At 33.7% G+C, this 21,584-nt stretch overlaps 1 protein-coding gene and 1 pseudogene across 1 annotated transcript; one reads left to right on the top strand and one right to left on the bottom strand.

The window, feature by feature from the left end:
- The first annotated feature begins 797 nt into the window (after positions 1–797).
- Positions 798–3,849, top strand: LOC102624749 (pentatricopeptide repeat-containing protein At1g79540). Its single transcript, XM_006492865.4, has one exon. The coding sequence runs from the start codon at positions 1,060–1,062 to the stop codon at positions 3,463–3,465; it is 2,406 nt and encodes an 801-aa protein (XP_006492928.2). The 5' UTR covers positions 798–1,059; the 3' UTR covers positions 3,466–3,849.
- Positions 3,850–6,752: 2,903 nt separating this feature from the next.
- Positions 6,753–15,018, bottom strand: LOC102612544 (uncharacterized; annotated as a pseudogene).
- Positions 15,019–21,584: the final 6,566 nt, after the last annotated feature.

Here is a 21,584-nt window from a genome sequence, read left to right as displayed (position 1 = left end):
CTAAATACAACTTAAATATTTTGAATTTTATCCCAAACTCATTAAAAGCTTTTGAAAATCAGAGTGCTGGAAGAATCTCTGCTTTGCAAAAGGAACGAAATGACAATATTGCCCTTACATTCCTCCTCATAAAACTGGACATGGCCGGGGGCGAGTCACGAACTTGAGATAAAAGGATAAACCTAGAGAATTTACTTTTAAAAAATAAAAATTATGGCATTTACTTTAAAAAAATAAAAGACAATTTCTGTTTATTCTTTTTTCCTTTTAAAAATGGAAAAAGAATAACAAACTGTTTTCTTTAATTTCGGGCTTTAGAAGTGGTCTGAATATTAAACAAAAGCAGAAAAATAATAATTTATTAAATTAATCTTAAAAATAACATAAAAATTTATTTAAATTTTATATAATATTTTATTTTTTACATGAATTTGTTAAATTAATTTTTTATAAAACAAATATAAAAAATTATTATAAAGATTTTTAACTTTTTAAATTAACTGATATTAATTATTTATAAGTAATTATTAATAAGATTATTGTATAGATACAGAAAATATCAAAATTTCCAAAAATTATTTATTAATAAATAATTATGAGTTAATTTGTTAAATAATATTTTTAGAGATAAATTAATTAAAATTAAAAATAAAAAATTATTTTCAAAAAAATAAAGACAAGAATATAAAAATGTTAATTTTTTATAAAAAAATATAAGAATAAAATAAATATTTAAATTAAAATATCATAACTAAACATATATTTCCTCATAATAAAATTAGTAAAAGCAAATTTATAAAACAATTAAAAAAAAAAAGCAAAATCAGTCAACAAATTTTCTCTTAATGTTAATGGCTCAACTCAAATTTTCTCGTCAACCAAACAGCAAAACCTGAGAGTCGTTTCGTCTTCTTCTTCTCGTTCTGCATGCAAGATCTAAAACCCATTTAAAACCCTTATCCCAAAAAAAAAAAAAAAATCTGAAAACCTAATCCCTGGAAAAAAGTAAAACAAAAAGTAAACAATGAGAATATTATCACCCTTCTTTGCAAATCTGCCATGAAACTCCCTTCACTTCTTCTGCGCCCAATCTCCTCCGCTCATCAATTCTTCCCAAAACTATCACCACCATTCCACTATCTCCACTCGCCCTCTTCAGCAGAATCAAGTACTCTCAATGAAGTGCTCACCATCCTGGACACTGTAACCCCCATCGAACCGGCCTTGGAACCGCTGCTTCCCTTCCTCTCCAAGACCACCGTCACCTCTGTTATCATGAAAACAAAAAACCCTCAGGTGGGTTTCCGTTTTTTCATCTGGGCAGCGAAGCGCAAGCGTCTGCGTAGCTTTGCCTCTAACAGTGCAGTCATCAGCATGCTTCTGAAACCAAATGGGTTTGATTTGTATTGGCAAACCCTCGATGAGTTGAGGTCTGGTAATGTTTCTGTTGTGTCAGATGTATTTTTTGTTCTCATTTCGGGATATTACAAAGTGGGTGACTGTGAGAAAGCTTTGGAGAGTTTTGGTAAGATGAAGGAATTTGATTGTCAGCCTGATGTCTATATTTACAATGCGGTTTTGAATATTGCGTTTCGTAAACAATTGTTTTTGTTAGCTTTGGCTGTTTATTATGAGATGGTAAAGTTGAATTGCTTACCTAATATAGTGACATTTTCTCTTTTGATTAATGGGTTATCGAAGAGTGGCAAGACTGAGGTTGCCATTAAGATGCTCGATGAGATGACGCAGAGAGGCATTTTGCCTAATAAGTTTACTTATACAATTGTTATTTCAGGTTTATGCCAAATCAACAGAGCTGATGAGGCATATAGATTGTTTTTAAAGATGAAAGATAGTGGTTGTAGTCCTGATTTTGTGGCTTATAATGCATTGCTTAATGGGTTTTGTAAGTTACGAAGAGTTGATGAAGCTTTGGCGCTTTTGAGGTCTTTTGAGAAGGATGGTTTTGTTCCTCGATTAGGGAGTTATAGTTGTTTGATTGATGGGCTGTTTAGAGCTAAGAGATATGATGAAGCTTATGCGTGGTATAGGAAAATGTTTGAGGAGAAGATCGAGCCTGATGTTGTTTTATATGGTGTAATGATACGTGGGTTATCAGAGGCTGGTAAGGTTAAGGATGCTATGAAGTTGTTGAGTGACATGAGGGAGAGAGGAATAGTCCCAGATACATATTGTTACAATGCTTTGATTAAAGGGTTTTGTGATCTGGGTCTTTTGGATCAGGCACGCTCCCTTCAAGTCGAGATTTGGAAGCGTGATAGCCTTCCAAATACTCACACTTTCACCATTCTTATTTGTGGTATGTGCCGGAATGGAATGGTTGATGATGCACAAAAACTTTTCAATAAAATGGAAAAGGCTGGGTGTTTTCCTTCTGTTGGTATGTTCAATGCTCTTATTGATGGACTTTGTAAGGCTGGTGAGCTTGAGAAAGCTAACCTTTTGTTTTATAAGATGGAGATAGGGAAAAATCCTACGCTATTTCTTCGGCTTTCTCAGGGTGGTAATCGGGTTCATGATAAGGCTAGTTTACAAACTATGGTGGAGCAATATTGTACCGCGGGGTTGATTCATAAGGCCTACAAGATTCTCATGCAACTTGCTGAAAGTGGAAATTTGCCAGACATCATCACTTACAATAGTTTGATTAATGGTTTCTGTAAGGTTGGCAACATTAATGGTGCTCTCAAGCTTTTCAAGGAGCTACAACTCAAGGGGCTCCGCCCTGATTCTGTAACTTATGGAACACTGATTAATGGTCTTCAGAGAGTTGACAGAGAAGAGGACGCCTTTAGAATCTTTGGACAAATGCCGCAGAATGGTTGTACACCTAGCCCAGCAGTTTACAAGTCACTTATGACGTGGTCATGTCGGAGGAGGAAGTTCTCATTAGCTTTTAGTCTTTGGTTGCAGTATCTGAGGGACATTTCTGGTCGGGATGATGAATCAATGAAATCAATTGAGGAATTCCTTCAGAAGGGAGAAGTGGAAAATGCAATCCAAGGCTTATTGGAAATGGATTTTAAGCTGAATGATTTTCAATTAGCGCCTTATACCATTTGGCTCATTGGACTGTGTCAGGATGGGCAAGTAAAAGAAGCTTTAAATATTTTTTCTGTTCTAGTAGAGTGCAAGGCCATCGTCACCCCCCCAAGCTGTGTTAAGTTGATACATGGTCTCTGCAAACGAGGGTATCTAGACCTGGCGATGGATGTTTTCCTTTACACACTGAAGAATGGTTTCATCCTGAGGCCACGGGTTTGCAACTATCTGCTTAGGTCTCTTCTTTTTTCTAAAGATAATAAAAAAGTTCATGCCTATCATCTTCTTTGCAGAATGAAGTCTGTTGGATATGATTTGGATGCTTGCCTTTACCCAAAAACCAAATCCCTTTTACCTGGTCCTTGGAATACACGAGAAATGGAGAATATGTCTCCTGGATAAATTTTCAATATGTGGATAATTTGAGGAAGGATGTTCAATATTTTTGGCACTGCTGGAGAAATTAGTCACCTCACTGGTGCTCGTCAGCTGTAATTTGTACAATTTTCTGTTTAGGAGTAATTGTTGTAAACAAGGCCTGTGGCATTTTTTTTCCCTACCCCTTTCTCTGCGTTACCCTTCACTGATTTGATTACCCTGAGTACAATTATTCTTGGACCTTGAGAAATAAGAGGAAGTGAGAAATTAGGAGGTGGATGGCATAGACTGTTTTCTGTGCATCCTAAAATTTTGTAACTTACACACACAATTGTTTTTGTAAGTTCATTTATTGCTACAAAGATGGGAAATTCATCTACTGTGAAATAAAATGTTGCTTTCTTGATTGATTATTTGTTGGAATTGAAATTCATGATTTGGGCTTTTACGAATGGTTATTATTATTATCATCATCATCTATAGTTTGTGTTTTCATGGTTGTATTTTTCGATCAGGCATAATTTGATGATCATGTCAGTTGTTTCTCAACACTTCTGAAGTTAGCTAATGTACATAAACTTCTGCAGTTGGTGTAAATTTTTTGTGATGTGTTTATCTTAGTTTTGAGGTGATTCTATTATGCCCTCATTCCTGCGCAGCAGCCTTGTGTCTTGCCAACGAATCGAAACTTTTATGCCTCATGCATGATTCAATCAATACGTTCAACATTGGTCGTCTCTGTGGCTGAACCACAAATTACTTGAGTCTAGTTTAAGTTTGAACCAAGCAATTGCACAGTGCACACTAAATCTTTGTTCTAGGTTATTCAAATTTTATTAGAACGATTCATACCTAGGATGTTGTGTTACCCATTACTAGCTGTCCAGTTGAATATCACTAAAAAAGAAAAAAAAATCGGAATATAAATTGTGGTTGCCTTCAAAGATAGAAGTTAAAAAATCTTTTAAATTCTGGAAATGCAACCAAAAGGTATGTGAATAGCATGAGTCTTCAAACCAGAATCTCCTCCTGCCATGGATGATCTTCAATCTTCATGTTGAAACAAAATCATGTTACAATCACAGTTCCACTTTCATCTTACCCTTGATATTCAACTCAAATCAATTTGGATATGCAATGCATAAAGACTGACATGCACATCAATTTATTAAACGACACTTCTGAGAAACATGGGCAGAAGTAGAAAAAGCTTTTTCTTTGCACCAGGATCATCCTTCAAGCTAAAGTTTCAGCTTCAACAATAATAAACCTTTTCATGGGTATTTATCTTTCTTTCTCTCTTTTTTTTTTTCCAGTAAGTTTTTTTTTCATTATGTTTGGAATTAGCTTTCATATATACTTTAATTTAATACTGCGATAAAAACTTTTTTTATTTTTTGATTTATATAGATTTCAATCTAAGAACTTGGATTGCAATCTAGTTGCTCATGGTAACCAAGAGTACTACAAAAATGCACAAAAAATGAAGAACTTTTCATGTAAAGCCATTACATATTCTCTGTCTAAACTCTGTCTTATTAATCTTGATCAATTTATTATTACTTGGTAGTTGGTAATGTCATTAATTAGGGGGCTATTTATACATGTTTACAAATGGTTAATTTTAGATGTCAAAGAGATCAAGTTGGTTGTGTTGTGATTACAGCTGGTATAGTTTATTTAATTCTGCTGTAGTTTAATTTTTCTAATATGTAATTGCTCAATTCTTTTCTTAGCAAATTTTTAGATAATCATTTTAGTTTACTTAATATTTTGTTTTGCGAGTTGATGAGCAATATCCAATATTTTACAGCGTGGACTATTATTAGTTACTAGGTGGAATCCTCAAGAGTTGCAAAAGTTTCAAAAAGTTTAATTTAAATATTAAAATGATTTTAAACCCTAATGTAGCTCATAAAAATCAACTATGATATATAAAAATAAAATCGACTATGCAACGAAAAAATTAAAAAATGTAAACAATTCAATAATTAATGAAGGTTTAGAAATGTTTAATTATTCAACAATTTCCTGCAATTTGATTAATAATAGTTCTTTTGCCGTTAAGTCATCTAAGCTTCCTCTTATGACTGTCTCTAGTTTTTGTGTTTTCCATATTTATATGTGATGAACTGAATATACTCTCTCTAATCTCTCACAAACGAAGGCACAAATTTAACAAATAATCGGCCCCCCCTCAACTTCATTTATAGCAGCCTGCAACTTGACTAAGAAGCTAACGAACTTATAACTAACTGGACACCCCTTGCCACCTCATCAGTGCCATGTCATAACCGCTTCTAACTATATTAACTGGCTTTGAATGGTCACTTCAGAAGATCTTACGTGAATTGGACAGTAGAATTGTTTGACGCACAGAATAGTTTCAACTGATGGACTAAATAGTAGCAGAGTACTATGTGATTAATCCTACTGTCGGTACTTGCATAGGCTTTCAAATTATTCTTGCAATTTTTCCCAGATCTCACCCTCAGGTTGTATCTCCAGTCAAGCGATCACTAATATTTGTGAAGCTATTTGTGCAGACTGCGGCCTGCCCCTTTTTAACTCAGATTGATGAATCATTTGCAATATTTTACATTGCTATAATTCGAAAAAAAATTATGGCCAACGGTTGAATTGAATAATTTTTAACTCATCCAACCAAAATTTTCTACTTTCGGGGATAATCTTCAAAATCATTTTACAATCACAGTGGCACTTACTTTCATCTTCCCTGCTTTTCAATTTAATCAATTTAGATATATATATGCAAAGCATAAAATGGTTTTTGGAACATGACCTTATTAAACAATTCTTGCAAAAGAACATATAAGAAATAGCTCTTTCAGAAGCCATAACTTCATTTGAAAAATGTTAGACAATGGGAATATATTACAATTGGAAATGAAACAAATTGTTTACATAACACAGACTTGCAGTCAAAGTATTGCTTTCATAAAATCCAGATGACAAAGCAGAGAGCTAGAGTGAGATGAGAATGCCCATTCCTCTAGTGGAATGCTTGTAATTACATTACTCGATTAAGCACTTGAATCTTACAAACTCTAAACCAATCCAGTTTACAACTTACGAACAGCATGCCTTGAGGCTTTCATGCTTTAATTTCATGTCTATTACCTATATAGTAGGAAGTAATTTTGCTTGGTGGTTGGCTTGATATGGTTGCTAGATTTGTTGATTACAGTTTTCAGGATTTATAAACTTGCAGTTAATTGACAGATTATTTCCCCAGAAGAGATTAAATGAAGTCTTTTCTACATGTTATAAAGTTAGTGTTGTCTGGAATCTTAAAATTTTAAATTCTTCTTCGATTTTCCTTCCTTCTCCTGCATCTGACGCTTTCTCTTCTTCTCATTCTCAGCAACCATGCCACTGAAGTCCTGGCGTTGACTGTGCAACTTCTCCTCCTGTTTTGCTTCCTCGTATTTTGCGGGCAGCACGTTGTCCATAACTTCAAGCTCTTCCGGCTGTAAAATGGCATCCACTCTATCTGTTTGCTGGCCTTTAAGCAGATCAACCCTTTTGACTCTTGTCTTTTTTGTGTGCCAGTGTTGATCACATACGTGTGTGTTGTTACAAGTAAAGTCCGAGGAGCAATTCTCTCCTCTTTTTCTTCAAGAACTTGGTATAAAGTCCTCTCAGGTTCCTTCCTCTGCTGCTTACGAAGGTCAACAACAGCAGGTGTTTCAATGCCAGTAAGAATACTTTGGTAGTGTATCCACCGATTCAACTGATTCAATGCCATCTTCCAATTCTTCTTCAATTTCATCTTCTGCTTCCTCCAAATCACCCCAATGCCTTGTCTTATCAACTGGCTCCGTGTCAACAACATGAGGCTTGTCTGCTTCCTGTGGAATGGGAGCATTGAAACCAGGGATCTTGAGATTGGGGTACGAAGGTGGGGCACCATATCTCTGCATATTTCTTAGGTACGGCGGAGAAGCCACATCCGGGATACCAAGAGCTTCTCTTAACTCATATGATAAGGTGCATGGCTTCATCTCCATTAGCTGCTTTACCTCAAATTCCTTCCCTTCATAGTACAGATCACCATGAGTTGTCAACTTTGGCTTTGTCTGGTATTTGAAAAATGCATCATAGAGAGCCGGATAGTCTATATCCATTTTCTTCATCCTTGGCTGCATGCGTTCACTTTGCTTTTGTTTCAGCTTCTTACTATCCTCTTTCTCATTGCAAGCTTGTCTAACTTTCTCAATTCCTGTCGCAGCAATGAAATCTGGTAGGTGAAATGGCTGCTTTCCAATTCCCCGCTTACCCTGCAAGAATTTTCTCTTCTGACACCAATGCCTTGGCACAGGAACAGTATTTCGGTATGCCTTCAGAAAAACCAGCAACTTGGGGTCTGCTGCAGTTGCATCCCACACTTCAACAACATCAGGCCTCGAGCAGTACCGTTTCACTTCAGCAATCTTCATCCTTCGTCCATGCTTTTTCCTCTTCTTTGAAAGGCCTTTCACTTTTTGTCGATTGTCCTGCTGCTCTTCATCTTCTGAATCAGATAAGTCGGCCTCCTTCTTCATCTTGCTGGCAGACTCGAGAGAACCAAGAGGGTATTGAAAACTAAATTTCTCGAAAATCTTTTTAAACTCCTCTCTGAATTCGCCATCAAGACCATCATCAAAATCTACTCTTTCTGGAACATCTACTCTTTCTGGAACATACTCAACAGAGACTTGTTCAACTTCAGTTCCATTCAAATCCGTTGTTGCCGATATGAGTGGATTCTCAAGGTACCTCTGCAGGGAATTATTCTCTCAGTAGATTTTGTTTGAATCTTTCTTTGAGATTGTCAAATAAGCTAGGCTTCAAGGGGCATAACAATTTATACTACTAGTAGTGCTAAGTCGAATCTCAAAAGAAAAAGGAAATTGTGAGCTATAATGTGACCAAACAAGGCAAGGAAACAGAATCATAAACTAATGCACAATTCTTTGATTGGCCAAGTATTATTACCATAATGTTTTGGGTGAGCTAAGATTGGTTATTTATCATTTACTCTCTAAATTCAGTGACTTGTTCTTGGAAGCATGCTTAAGAAGGCTCAAAACCTATCATGATCTGAACTCTATATCTCTGACAGGTGGGTATGCTACAATGAATGGTCAGGATTTATGGTTTGAGTTATCGATTCCCTCCCATACCTTCTTTTCCTTCCCGTATGGAGCCGACCGTCGCTTCGACTACTGCAGCCTGGATTTAGTGGGTTGGACGCGCAGAAGCATTTAGCAGGAACAGCTAATTGGTTTGTGTTATTAACAACAAATCCCAACACCATCACCAGCTTACTCAGAGCTATGCTGATGCTGTTGATACTTATTCATCTCTTCAAATTAAACTTGCCATATCCCCTAGAATTTGCTCTTGTTTTTATTTCAACATGCAATTTATAACATTACCTCTCTGGTATGTGGTATGTGATCATTTAGCCTTCTTTGTAACCTCATCGAGCTCAGTCTCTCTATTAACCTGTTGGTTAAAAAATCAGTTTTTCTAAAAAAAAAAAAAAAACCTTTTAGGATTGATCTCATATAATACATAAAAATTCATAATATAGAAAATCATATCTTAACAATCCGATAAGATGAACTATCGAAATTACTCTAGGTTCCCAAACCACAATTCGTCACTACCACACCTGTTAGTTTATTATCTGTCACCACCACGTTGGTTAGATCACGATCCATCACCACCACACTCGTTAGATCACGATTCGTCCCCAAATAATCTTTCAGGATGACTCAAATTTGATCTGCACTTGATGTGTGAGCGCCTTTATCACCACAAAAAGTAACTAGCAAGAGAAAATATTCCTCTCAAAATTAGAGAGAATTTTTTTTATCTGTATAATGTGGCTCTCTATTTTCTTTTAGAGAAAATAAGCCATTTTATATCTCTATTTGGTGAAAACCATAGGCTCCATATTTATTAATTTTTAATTCTATTAAATCACATTTGATTTAAATTAAAAAATAATAAAACCAAAAGTCGCGTTACTTGTTCTTGTGTTATAGGGGCCCATCTTGAAAAATAACACAAGCCCTATTATACACAAACATATTAAATGGAGCCTCCCCTAAATAATATATTTAGGCTTTTAACCCAAATACCTAGTTATCTTTCTTATTAATCTAGTAGCAGTGCAGCCAATTAAATGAGCTAACCCAGGGATCATATGGGTACATACAATAGTGGCTACAATAATTAGGCATGTAATTAAACTAGCCCAATTATTTAATTATAAATCTACTCCACTAAAATATTGGAATTGACCTCTATAATTGTATGCTATATGAGATAGTGTTTTCGAATAATAATTCGACCAATGCCACATTAATTTTTTTACTGCATAATCCTTTGTACCACATCGTTAATTAAATCGATATCTCAACTGTTCAATCAATTTAATTACATCTTGTTCATTGATACTTACTGATTTTCTTTAATGATCATTTTCAACATACTAAATATGTTGACACACTCTAGCCAGAGAATTCTATGATCAAGTGCTGAAAACCCATCAAAAGATGTGTTGTACAAATTCTATATTGTTAATCTATAACTCCAATACTCATAATTGCTCCCACCAAGATACCGGATAATCTTGACTATAAGTGTGTGTCGTGTCTATTGGTAACTCAAATGGAATAACAATTACAATCATGAAATCATAACTAACTCAAGATTAAGATTACAGTAAAATCAATGCCTATGAGATTTAATAAATCTGACAGTTATTGTAAAGTTAATTAAATCTCATATGTGATCATGTTCAATATAGTCGTACTACATCAATAACTTCATACATGATTAAAACAAATCATTCAATGAATTTATTACAGTATATACCTAAATAAAGTGCCTAACTTTATTTATCAACTGCGAACTTAATTTATTTAATAATAAGATAACTTGTATTTATATCTTCTATGAATCCACATGGTGATCACATAAATACATATAATATGATTAAATAGACTTTACTCAAAATATTAATGCAATTAAGATATTTGAATAAAATACCTCATTTATTTTATTAATCAGAAAAATTATTTATTACAATTAAATAAACACATATGCTTTTAAAGATAATATTTTCCTAACAATTTTCCACAAGCTCTCAAAGCATATTTGACATCTCACGCATGCCCATGGATTCTCAGTGCAAGTTAAAAGGTTTCCCAAGTATGGCTTTAGTAAAAGGATCTGCCAAGTTTTGCCGTGACGTAATATGAGTAACCTCCACATCACCTCTCTGCACTATATCGGTAGTATATCCCCTATAAGATGATACTTCCTCTCAATATGTTTTTGTTTCTTATGGTTTCTTGGTTCCTTAAATTGAGCTACTGCACCACTATTATCACAAAATAGTTTTAAGGGGTGCAGTTATAGCAGGTACCACCTCAGGATCTTGTAGGAACTTGCGGAACCATATAGCTTCTTTAGTAGCTTCAGATGCAGCCATATATTCAACTTCAGTTGTGGAGTCTGCGATACAAGATTGTTTCACACTCCTTCAACTAATAGCTCCACTTCCTAATATAAACACATAGCCGAGAGTTGATTTTCTAGAATTCTTATCTGACATAAATTTAGAATCAATATAACCAATTGGAATGAGTTCATCACCAGAATACATAAACATATAATTTTTAGTTCTTTTCAGATACTTCATTATATGCTTGACTACAGTCCAGTGTTTAACTCCATGATTAGATTGATATCTACTAACCATCCCTACCGCAAAACAAATGTCTGGCCTAGTGCAAAGCATGACATACGTGAGACTTCCCACAACTTTTGCATAGGAAACTCGTCTCATTCTATCTATCTCTTCAGATGTTTTAGGGAATTGATCCTTAGAGAATGTAATTCCATGTTTGAATGGTAACAAACCAGTCTTGAAATTTTCCATGCTAAATCTACCTAATATCTTGTCGATATAGATTGCTTGAGACAAGACTAAAGTTTTATTCTTCCGATCTCGTAGTAATTTGATACCAAGAATATAACTTACCTCTCTTAGGTCTTTCATATTAAATTGGTTTGCTAACCAACTCTTTATTGTAGTCAATACTCCTATATAATTTCTAATTAGGAGAATATCATTTATATAAAGAACTAGGAAGGCTACATATTTTTCTTGAATTTTCTTGTACACGCATAGTTCATTAATATTCTGAATGAATCCAAACGATTTAATCGCTTGATCAAATCTGATGTTGCATGACAGGGATGCTTGTTTCAATCTATAAATGGATCTCTGCAACTTACATACCATGTATTTTTGGCCTTTTTGTATGAATCCATCTGGTTGTTCCATGTAGATGTCTTATTCAAGATGCCCGTTAAGAAAGACAATCTTGACATCTATTTGCCAAATTTCATAATCTAGCACTGCAGAAATGAAGAGCACAATCTTGATGGATTTAAGTATAGCAACCGGAGAAAATGTTTCCTCATAATTGATTCCCTCTTTCTGAGTAAACCATTTGGCTATTAATCTTCCTTTAAATGTTTCCATTATTCCGTCTACTCCTCTTTTTCTCTTGTAGATCCACTTGCACCCTAAAGATTTTACTCCATTTGGCGCCTCTACAAGTTTTCAGACTTTATTGGAATACATAGATTCCATTTCTTGATTCATGACTTTTTTTTTAAAATTCAACATCTCTTTCTACTAGAGTTTCGTTGTATCTAGTGGGATCTTGTACATGTTCATATGAGATAGCCGTATAGGTTTCTCTCACTAACATGTATTTTGCAGGTAACCTAGTTACCCTCCCACTACGACGAGGTTCTAAAAGTGATGGTTGTTTAAGGATAATCCTGTGTTGATCAGCTGGTTGTTGTTCAGCTGGTTGTTGTTGTTCTTCTTGTTCTATAATAAGTGTTGAAAGCTGAGTATCAACATGATCACTTGATAGTTCTTCAAGTATTACCTTACTCTTAAGTTTGAAGTTATTCATATAGTCTTCCTCGAGGGAAGTGAAATGTAACACTCCAAATCTAACACGTGCGAAACACGTGAAGAAGAAGGTTACTTACAAATTCAAATCCTTATGCCAAAAATCTCAAACCGAAATACCTCAAATTTTATTCAATAAAATCCACAAATTTATATGTCTAATACTAATCAATCTCTCTCCAAGACATAAATATAACAAAAGTCTTAAAACTCTCAAATTACAAGTTCATAACAGAAATATGAGTTTATTCCCCCTCTTATTCAACTAGCAAAAAAAGAAACGAAATCTCTAACTCTAATGCTAAGCACACCTCTCAAAAGCAACTTAATCTGCAAAAAGTAATGACAACGGGTGAGTCGTCAACTCGGTAAGTAAAACCATTCCTAACACACTAGCCCTACCGATACCAAAAATATTGCAAGCATTCTTTTATTTAAAACATGTATTATAATTCATAAGTTTCATAAAACAACATATTTCAATAAGATGATATAAATTCATGGTAATTCAGAATATCAAAATAATAATCAATTATGAAAGCAAATCGTATAACGCGTACACAGAAATCAGATAGTTAGCTCATGTTACATAGTGTCACCTGTAGTCCTGGTGACCTGGCCAGAAACAGAACCAGAATATCGTGTGCACACTCAGAATAGAAACCCAGTACTGGTCCAGAACAGATATATCATATAATACGATCAGAATCAGAATAAAAATAACTATGGATAGTGAACCAAAACATTCAAATTAACTTTTCATATGTAATAACTTATATATGACACTTTGCACTATATGTGGCATTTGGTGGCGCTTGGGCCCTCAAGAGGTGGCCCCCATATAGTGAATCCATTTTTTCTATCTTTGGTTTTAGCACATGTGCTGGTGATCCCCAAATACGGATATGTCGTAAACTTAATTTGCGACCTGACCAAAATTCTATTCAGGTTTTAGGCACTGATTTAGATGAAACGAAATTCGAGAGGTAAACTGCAGTTTCTAGTGCTAGTCCCCAAAAAGAGATTGGTAATGAAGAATAACTAAGCATAGATCTCACCATATCCAAAAGAGTTATATTTCTCCTTTCAACTGTCCCATTTTGTTGTGATATCCCTGGGACAGTTAACTGAGATATAATCCCATTTTCAACTAGAGACTCTTTGAAATCTCCTGAGAGAAATTCACCACATCGATAAGATCGAAATTTGTTTATGTTTTTATCTAATTGTTTTTCTGTCTCAACCCTATACTCTTTGAAGTTCTCAAGAGCTTCAGACTTATGACACATCAGATAAACATAATTGTATCTCATGTAATAATTAGTGAAAGTGATAAAATACTCATAACCTCCTCGAGCTTATACATTGATTGGTCCATATACATCTGTATGTACCAATTCAAGTGGTACTGTTGCACGCACTCCTTTGGCTGAGAATGGCCTTTTGGTCATTGTTTCTTCTAAATAAGATTCATAGAGCGACAATGATTCATTTTCTAATGGACTCAAGAGTCCATATTTGATCTTTCTCTGTATCCTATTTTGATTTATATGACCTAAGCGTAAATGCCAGTTGTAACATTAGTTGGAAGAAATATTTATTTTCTTAGATAAATGTGTATGCTTATCATTATTGATCACTATGTTATGCATAGAATGGATTATTGGACTTAAATGGTATAAATTATCTTCCAATGTACTAGAACAAATAAGTCTCCTATTATAAAAAATATAAACAGAGGATCCAAAATTTACAATGTACCATTGTTTTGAAAAACAAGCTACTGTAATTAAATTCCTCTTAATTTCTGGAACATAAAGACAATTATTTAAAACTAAATTCTCATTATTAAAAGATAATAAAACATATCCAGTCTTCACTACTGACACAAATTGTCCTGTCCCTAATTGCAGCTTGACGCTTCCTTCACTTAGTTTCCTGGTTTCCTGAAACTAATAAAGTGAATTATAAATATAATTAGTTGCTCTTGACTCTAACACCCAAGTGTCAACAAGATTCTAAACTAAACAAGCCTCAATTACAAAAAGATTTCCCATACCTGATTTCACAATCTTAGGACAATCATTTTTCTAGTGACTTTTCTGTCTATACTTGAAGCATTTGCCTTTCGACTTGCCATCTTGCTTGGTAGACAGTCTTTTTTTCTCAGCTTTCTTCTTACCTTTGCCTTTCGGCTTAGGTCCAGAAGAAGAACATTTTTCAGCAATATTTATGCTTCCCAGAGATTTCTTAGCACGATAGATCTCTTCAACATAATGTAGTTCGTTCATCAATTTAGTTAAGATCATGTTTTTTTTGTTCATGTTATAATTGACCTTAAACTCCTTGAATATTTCTGGCAGAGATTCTAGCACCATGTCAATCTTTGAGTTATCATCGATTTGTGCTTCCTGAATCTCAGCCTCATTCAAATAGTCCATCATTTTAAGGACATGATCACGAACTCTTGAGCCCTTCCCCATTTTACTGTTCATAATACCTTTCAGCACTGCTTGTCTCATGGAGCAAGTACTCTGGTCGAATATCTCTTGGAGACTATCCATTATTCTAATGGCAATCTCCAAGTTCTGATGTTTGGTCTGCAGAATATTAGAAATCGATGCTAAAATGTAGCATTTTGCCATTTCATTGGCCTTTTGCCATTTCTCATAAAGATTTCTCTGATTTCTATGAGCATCTTCTGCTGGAACTGGAGGGCATGGCTGAGTTAAGACATATTTATAATTTTCAACAGTCAGAACAATGAATGAATTTCTTTTCCAAACTATATAGTTCTCGCTAGTGAATTTGTTTTAATTTAGAATAATAGTAAGTAGGCTCAGGGAAGACATTTTTTGAAAAATAAAACATCTATGCATAAATAATTTGATATAATATTTACGAAAAATGATAAAAATGTAAAAAACCATAAATGCATTTTAATTTATTATAACGATAATCTAGTACCGCTTTGACAAGCTATCTATTGGGAAAGTCATGTCTACACTTACTAGACCCAATTATCCATTGAATTATTTACTTTCATATAGTGACATGATAAATAATTATTGTTATCCTTTGGGCATAAATTTGTTAACAAAGTTTCGTTAGAAAGGTTAATAATAAATTTTAGTTGAGTATATAACCATTATTTCAATTTATGTACTTTTCATATCAATAGTCACCGTTGGGGTGAACAATTGATTGTAAAATATTTCAATTTTATCTTTGAAGAAATTCATCACATAAAATATTTAATATATATACCCTCTGAAAGGAGCATCACCGTATCATAAAGTCGAGGTATATATAAAATTTTATTATTGAACTAACAATGGAGCCAATGGGAAAAATTATCTTGAATTTTCCCTCTCCCACTCAATATTTTTAAAATTGGTTTTTCTTTTTTAAAACATACATTAATTATATATTATTAATTGCATGCTTCTTATAATATTATCTAAATGATATCCAATATTATTAAGCATATGCAAATTTCAAACAATATAATGAGATTTATAATTAATGAATGACATGTATCATTATACATAGAGTGACACTACCTATTCTATATTGAAATATAAGTGTGCAACCCAAGAGGGGGGGGGTGAATTGAAAATTTAAAAATTATCCTAGCAAATCCACACAACAAACAATCTAATGACTTAATAAAAATTGAAAGCAATAAGTTTAATAAAGGCACAATAATTAAAGAGTAAGGGAGAAGAGAAACAAATACGCGGATTTTTACGTGGTTCGGCAATCCCCGCCTACGTCCATGCCTCCAAGCAATCCAAGCTTGAGGATTTCACTATCCAAGCCTTTCCGAGGCTTCAACCGATTACAATTGACTTCGAGGTGTCAATAAACCTTTACAACGAAGAAATTATCTCCCAATCTCTTCACTCAAGTGTCTCACACACTCAAATTCTTACAATTGAAATGAAGAAATGAAAGTTACAATGAAACTCACTCAATGAGTAGATATTCAAAAATGAAGAACAATGAATGATTCAATGTTTGTAGTTTGCAAGTTTGAAGGCTCAAGATATCTCGTGTGCTTTTTGTTTTTGCTTGTTGGAGAGCTTCAAAATGAGTTGGATTTGAGTTCTTATAGTTTGAGCTCAAAAACTAGCCGTTACTCACATTCCAGCCGTATCCGATTTGCCGTTTATGGAATCCGGTAAGCCGGATTCGGAATCCGGTAAGCCGGATTCGGAATCCGGTAAGCCGTTTTCGTTCTGGATACATTCTGCCCAATATCCGATTTTCTGCTTTTTATATCCAGTAAGCCGGACGCTACAGTAACCTGCTACAGTGAAATTTTTCCTAAATTTTTAGTTTGACCCCAAAACCTTATAAAACTGTAGTATGGCCCAAATTGTTATGAAACTTTGCAAATAGGTCCAATTTCAGAATTTCTAAGTAATGCTTCGTTAATCCCAAAAATTTCTGAAATTATGATTTCGCCCAAACTTTGTGAAATTATAGAATGACCCAAAAATATTTAAATAGTTTCAAATAGGTCCAAATCCGAAATTTAAAACACTGTCAAAGATTTTGAAATTACTTTCATTTTAGTTCAAAATGCTTTAATTCCATAACATCATTTTCTTATTATAAAAGCACAATTCATAAATCTTTACTTAATAAATACATGTGGTTTGTTATCATCAAAATCAATATTTATAGCCATATAGGCTAACATATATGACATGTTATCATGACATGTTATCATCTAAAACATAACATATTGATAAATAATTAAATAATCTTAATTCATGACTTTCCTAAAACGAAAAAATACATTAACCCTAAGGCTAATATTCATTGGGCTTCTTGTCAATGTCCATCTTCCATAGCCTTGTCTTTGTTAAAGGACTAGGGGAAATTGGACTTTTAAATTTATGATTGGTCCAATTTTAATTTTGAAAGAAAATAAATAAAATCTATTTTTTTAAAATAAAACTTTTGGACCAAAAATAAATTTAATGTGTTAAATTTTATCTATGCATTTTAATCCATTAAACCCAATTTCAATTAGACCTAAAACTAGGATTCATTAAGATCAAAACTGTTTTTAGACTTAAATGCATAAACATGAACCTAAAAGAAAAACTACGGAACTATATGGACCTCAATGATAAAAACTATAAAACCCTAAAATCCATATTTTTCTTTCCTTTCTTCCCCAGCCACTATCACTACAAAGCCTAGCCGCTGTTCACCCATCTCCGACGCCGATTAAACCACCACCACCTCATCGGAAAGCTCCCAAATGACTCATAATGCCTTCCACCAGTAGCTTTCGCACGCAACCATCCCTCGCTCGCGTTTGCTAGCCACGTTATTTGCTGCTGCAACTGCTAGTTGCTTGTTGCGCATGCGCTTGTTGAGGTGGGTTGGTGGTTGCTGCTGAAATTTTCGGCCTTTGATTCCTTCGATCTATCGATCCGTGATTATTCTCCAATGATTTACAAATTTCCTAAGCCAATTTTGGCGTATAAAATTTCTATAACAGTAAACTAAATCAAGAGGGAAACATAGTGATCAAAAGACCACCCCTCTTGTTACAGATCCAAAGAAAAAATACAACAGAAAATCTAACCATGAATTAAGACGAACTAGAAATATGGTTTATTTATATATTAAACAAATAATATATATCTAAATAAATTGTGCTACTCTAATTAATAAATATCAAGATTGATTTCATATGAAATTCTTATATATTAATATAAGATGGCTCTGATACCAATTGTTGGTTAAAAATCAGTTTTTCTCAAAAAACTTTCAGGATCGATCTCATATAATACATAAGAATTTGTAATCTAGAAAATCATACCTTAACAATATAAGAAGATGAACAATCGAAATTACTCTAGGCTCCCAGATCACGATCTGTCGCCATTTCTCTAATGGTAAAGGATATAGAACTCCAACAGTTCCTGTTCCATTGAATAAAATCTTAATCCAACGTGAGGAGGCATTGTGTTAGTGTTCTGGGAAACAAAAAGTGATCGACGAAATCAAAAATCGAGATTGAATCAGATGGGTTAAGAAGATTTTTGGTGGGTAGGTTTTGGTTGATGAATGAGAGAAGAATTTGGGAACTGAAAAACGTAGGACTTGAAAACTCTCTCGGTTGCTTGCCAATCAAGTAGTGTTGCAATTGTGTTGTGTGTGTGAAGGCGGTGTATGTTATGTTGGGGCAATTATATATATAGTTAGAGATGGCCAGTGGGCCGGACGGCACATGGCACGACACGACACGAGCACGTTTGGGTGGGGCACATGGCACGGCACGACACGAGCATGTTTTGGTGGGGCACGCGGCACGGCATGGCACGCACATGGGCCGTGCCGGGCTTAGAATTTTAGGCACGCGGGCCTTAAAAGCACAGCATGATTAAAGATGGGCTAAGCATGACACGATAAAAAAAACCCGCAATAAGCACGTTTTATTTTTTTAATGAAAGTAAACTTAAAATTTTATGATTTTACAAATAATTTGAAATTGAATTTTTAAATTCATTTAATTCTTAGTTTAAAAAATCTATAATTGAGTTATATTTATAATTTATTAAATAAATAATTGATATAATGATTTTAATGAATAAAATTATCAATATCATGATTTTATAAATATGCATTACTATTATTGTAAATTATGATTTATAACTCTATGTAAGTTCAAGTTAGCAATTAAATTAACCTATGAGAAAAAAATATTATTATTATTGTTGTTAAGTATTAAAAAAATTCTAATATTATAAGGTCAAATTTAGTAATTAATATTATATTTTATTATTATTATTAGTTTATTATTATTAAATATGGACTTGAGTTTTGAATTTTTTATTCTATTAAATTTGCATAAAGGCATATGAAATACAAGTTATGCAACCTAAGAGGGGGGTGTATTGGTATTTTAAAACTTATTCTAACCAAACCACACAACAATCCAATCTAATGCCTTAATAAATTCGAAAACAATAAATTCAATGAAAGCACAATAATAAATGAGTAAGGGAAGAGAAAACAAACACAAAGATTTTTACGTGGTTCGGCAATCCCCGCCTACGTCCACGCCTCCAAGCAACCCAAGCTTGAGGATTTCACTATCTAAGCCTTCCAAGGCTTCAAATGCTTACAATTGACTTCTAAGGTGTCAATGAATCTTTACAACAAAGAGATTATCTTCCAATCTCTTCACTCAAGTGTCTCACACACTTAAACACTTACAAATTTGATGAGGAAATGAAATTTCAACAAAAACTCTCTTAAAGAGTAGACATACAAGTTGAAGAACAAAAATGATTTAATGTGTAATGATTTGCGAAAATGAGAGCTCAATATATGTTTTGTGCTTTTTGTTTTTGCTTGCAAGAGGACTTGAAAATGAATTATATTTGAGTTTATATAGTTTGAGCAAAAAAACTATCCATTATGTGTTTTCTGATGATAACCGGCTTGCCGTTTTCGGAATCCGTTAGCCACTTTTATGTTACCGTTACAGTAAATATTTGAATTTTAGAATATCCGGTATGACCTTTTTGAAATCCGGATAGCCGCTTTCATTCCAGTAAGCTACTGCCCAAAATTCGGTCTACTGCTTGTCAAATCCAGTTAGCCACTTGCTACAGTGACTGTTACAGTGAACTATTTTCTAAAATTATAGTTTTATCCCAAAACTTTATATAACTGTATTATGACCCAAAACGTTATGAAAATTTTACAAATGAGTCCAATTTCAGAATTTTTAAATAATGCTTTATTAATCACAAAACTTTATGAAATTATGATATAGCCCAAAATATGTGAAATTATTGAGTGGCCCAAAATATTTAAATATTTTCAAATAAGTCCAAATATGAAATTCAAAACAATATTTATTAAAATCAAAGATGGCAAAACTCTTTCATTTTAGTCCACATCTTGAAAAACAACTAATTTCATAAAAAAATCATATTCTTGTTATAAAAGCACAATGTGTAAATCTTTATTTATCCAAAATATGTGGTTTGTTATCATCAAAATCAACATTTATAGCCCTATAGGCTAACATCATAGACCTAAGAAAAAGTACATAGATTTGAAAAAAAGTACACCAACAGCTTAGCATGCGCTCTTAAAAAATTAAAAAAAAAACTTATTGGATTTTTTTTCTTAGGCATGGCATAGCCCATGACATGTCACGTGTGGGCACAGTACGAATGGGCACGGTACGTGTGCCGAACTGGCCCTAAGCAAAACAATTTAGGCACGATACAACACGATGCAAAACACATAGTAGGCACAGCAGGACACGAGCACGAGCACGCACAAGCGTTGCTTTGGTGGGTTGGGCCGGCACAAATAATTTGAAATTGAATTTTTTAAATTCATTTAATTCTTAACTTTAAAAAAATCTATAATTGATTTATATTTATAATTTATTAAATAAATAATTGATATCATGATTTTAATGAATAAATTATATACATTTGATGCATGCGGGGAAAATAAATAGTCGTTGGATGATGTCTCTAATTTGAATTTAGTGTTTAGGAAACTGATTATTTTGTTGCGTCATAATTAAGTTTATCCGTGAAAAGTAATTGTTGAAGTTTGGTGCGTAAAATTTAAGCACCAACAACTAACCGCCACTGGCGGTGAAGGTGACACTCAGTGGGGTTTAGGGTTTGTGCTGAATAAGAACTCAAATCCAACTGACTAGCAAGTCAATGTCTGACATTTTTTCTATATGTCATGTTGTCCTAAGATCTTTAAAGCCAAACCGATATTATCGAGAATGTCATCCAAAGCCTTTTAAGTAAGTCACGTGCCTAACATGTGATAGCCGACCATCACATCACATTTTGATCAAAACGGCACGATTTCATTGCCGTTTTGGCTTTGCTTATGAACGCGTGTGAAATGCACGTTCGAGAAGCTGTTATAGCTGTTATTTATAGTAGTAGATTATTATTCATCTCCATAACTTATGATAATTGATAACATATTAGTAGATTATTATTTTTTTTATCTTTTTATATTGTTCAAATTAACATTATTTATCTTTACTAATTTTTTGAATATTTTTCACATAATACATTATAAACTACAATAAAAGTAATTTACATTCTTC

This window comes from Citrus sinensis, chromosome 9, assembly GCF_022201045.2.
Source record: "Citrus sinensis cultivar Valencia sweet orange chromosome 9, DVS_A1.0, whole genome shotgun sequence".
Classification (NCBI taxonomy): Eukaryota; Viridiplantae; Streptophyta; class Magnoliopsida; order Sapindales; family Rutaceae; genus Citrus; species Citrus sinensis.
This window is presented reverse-complemented; position numbering and strand designations above follow the sequence as displayed.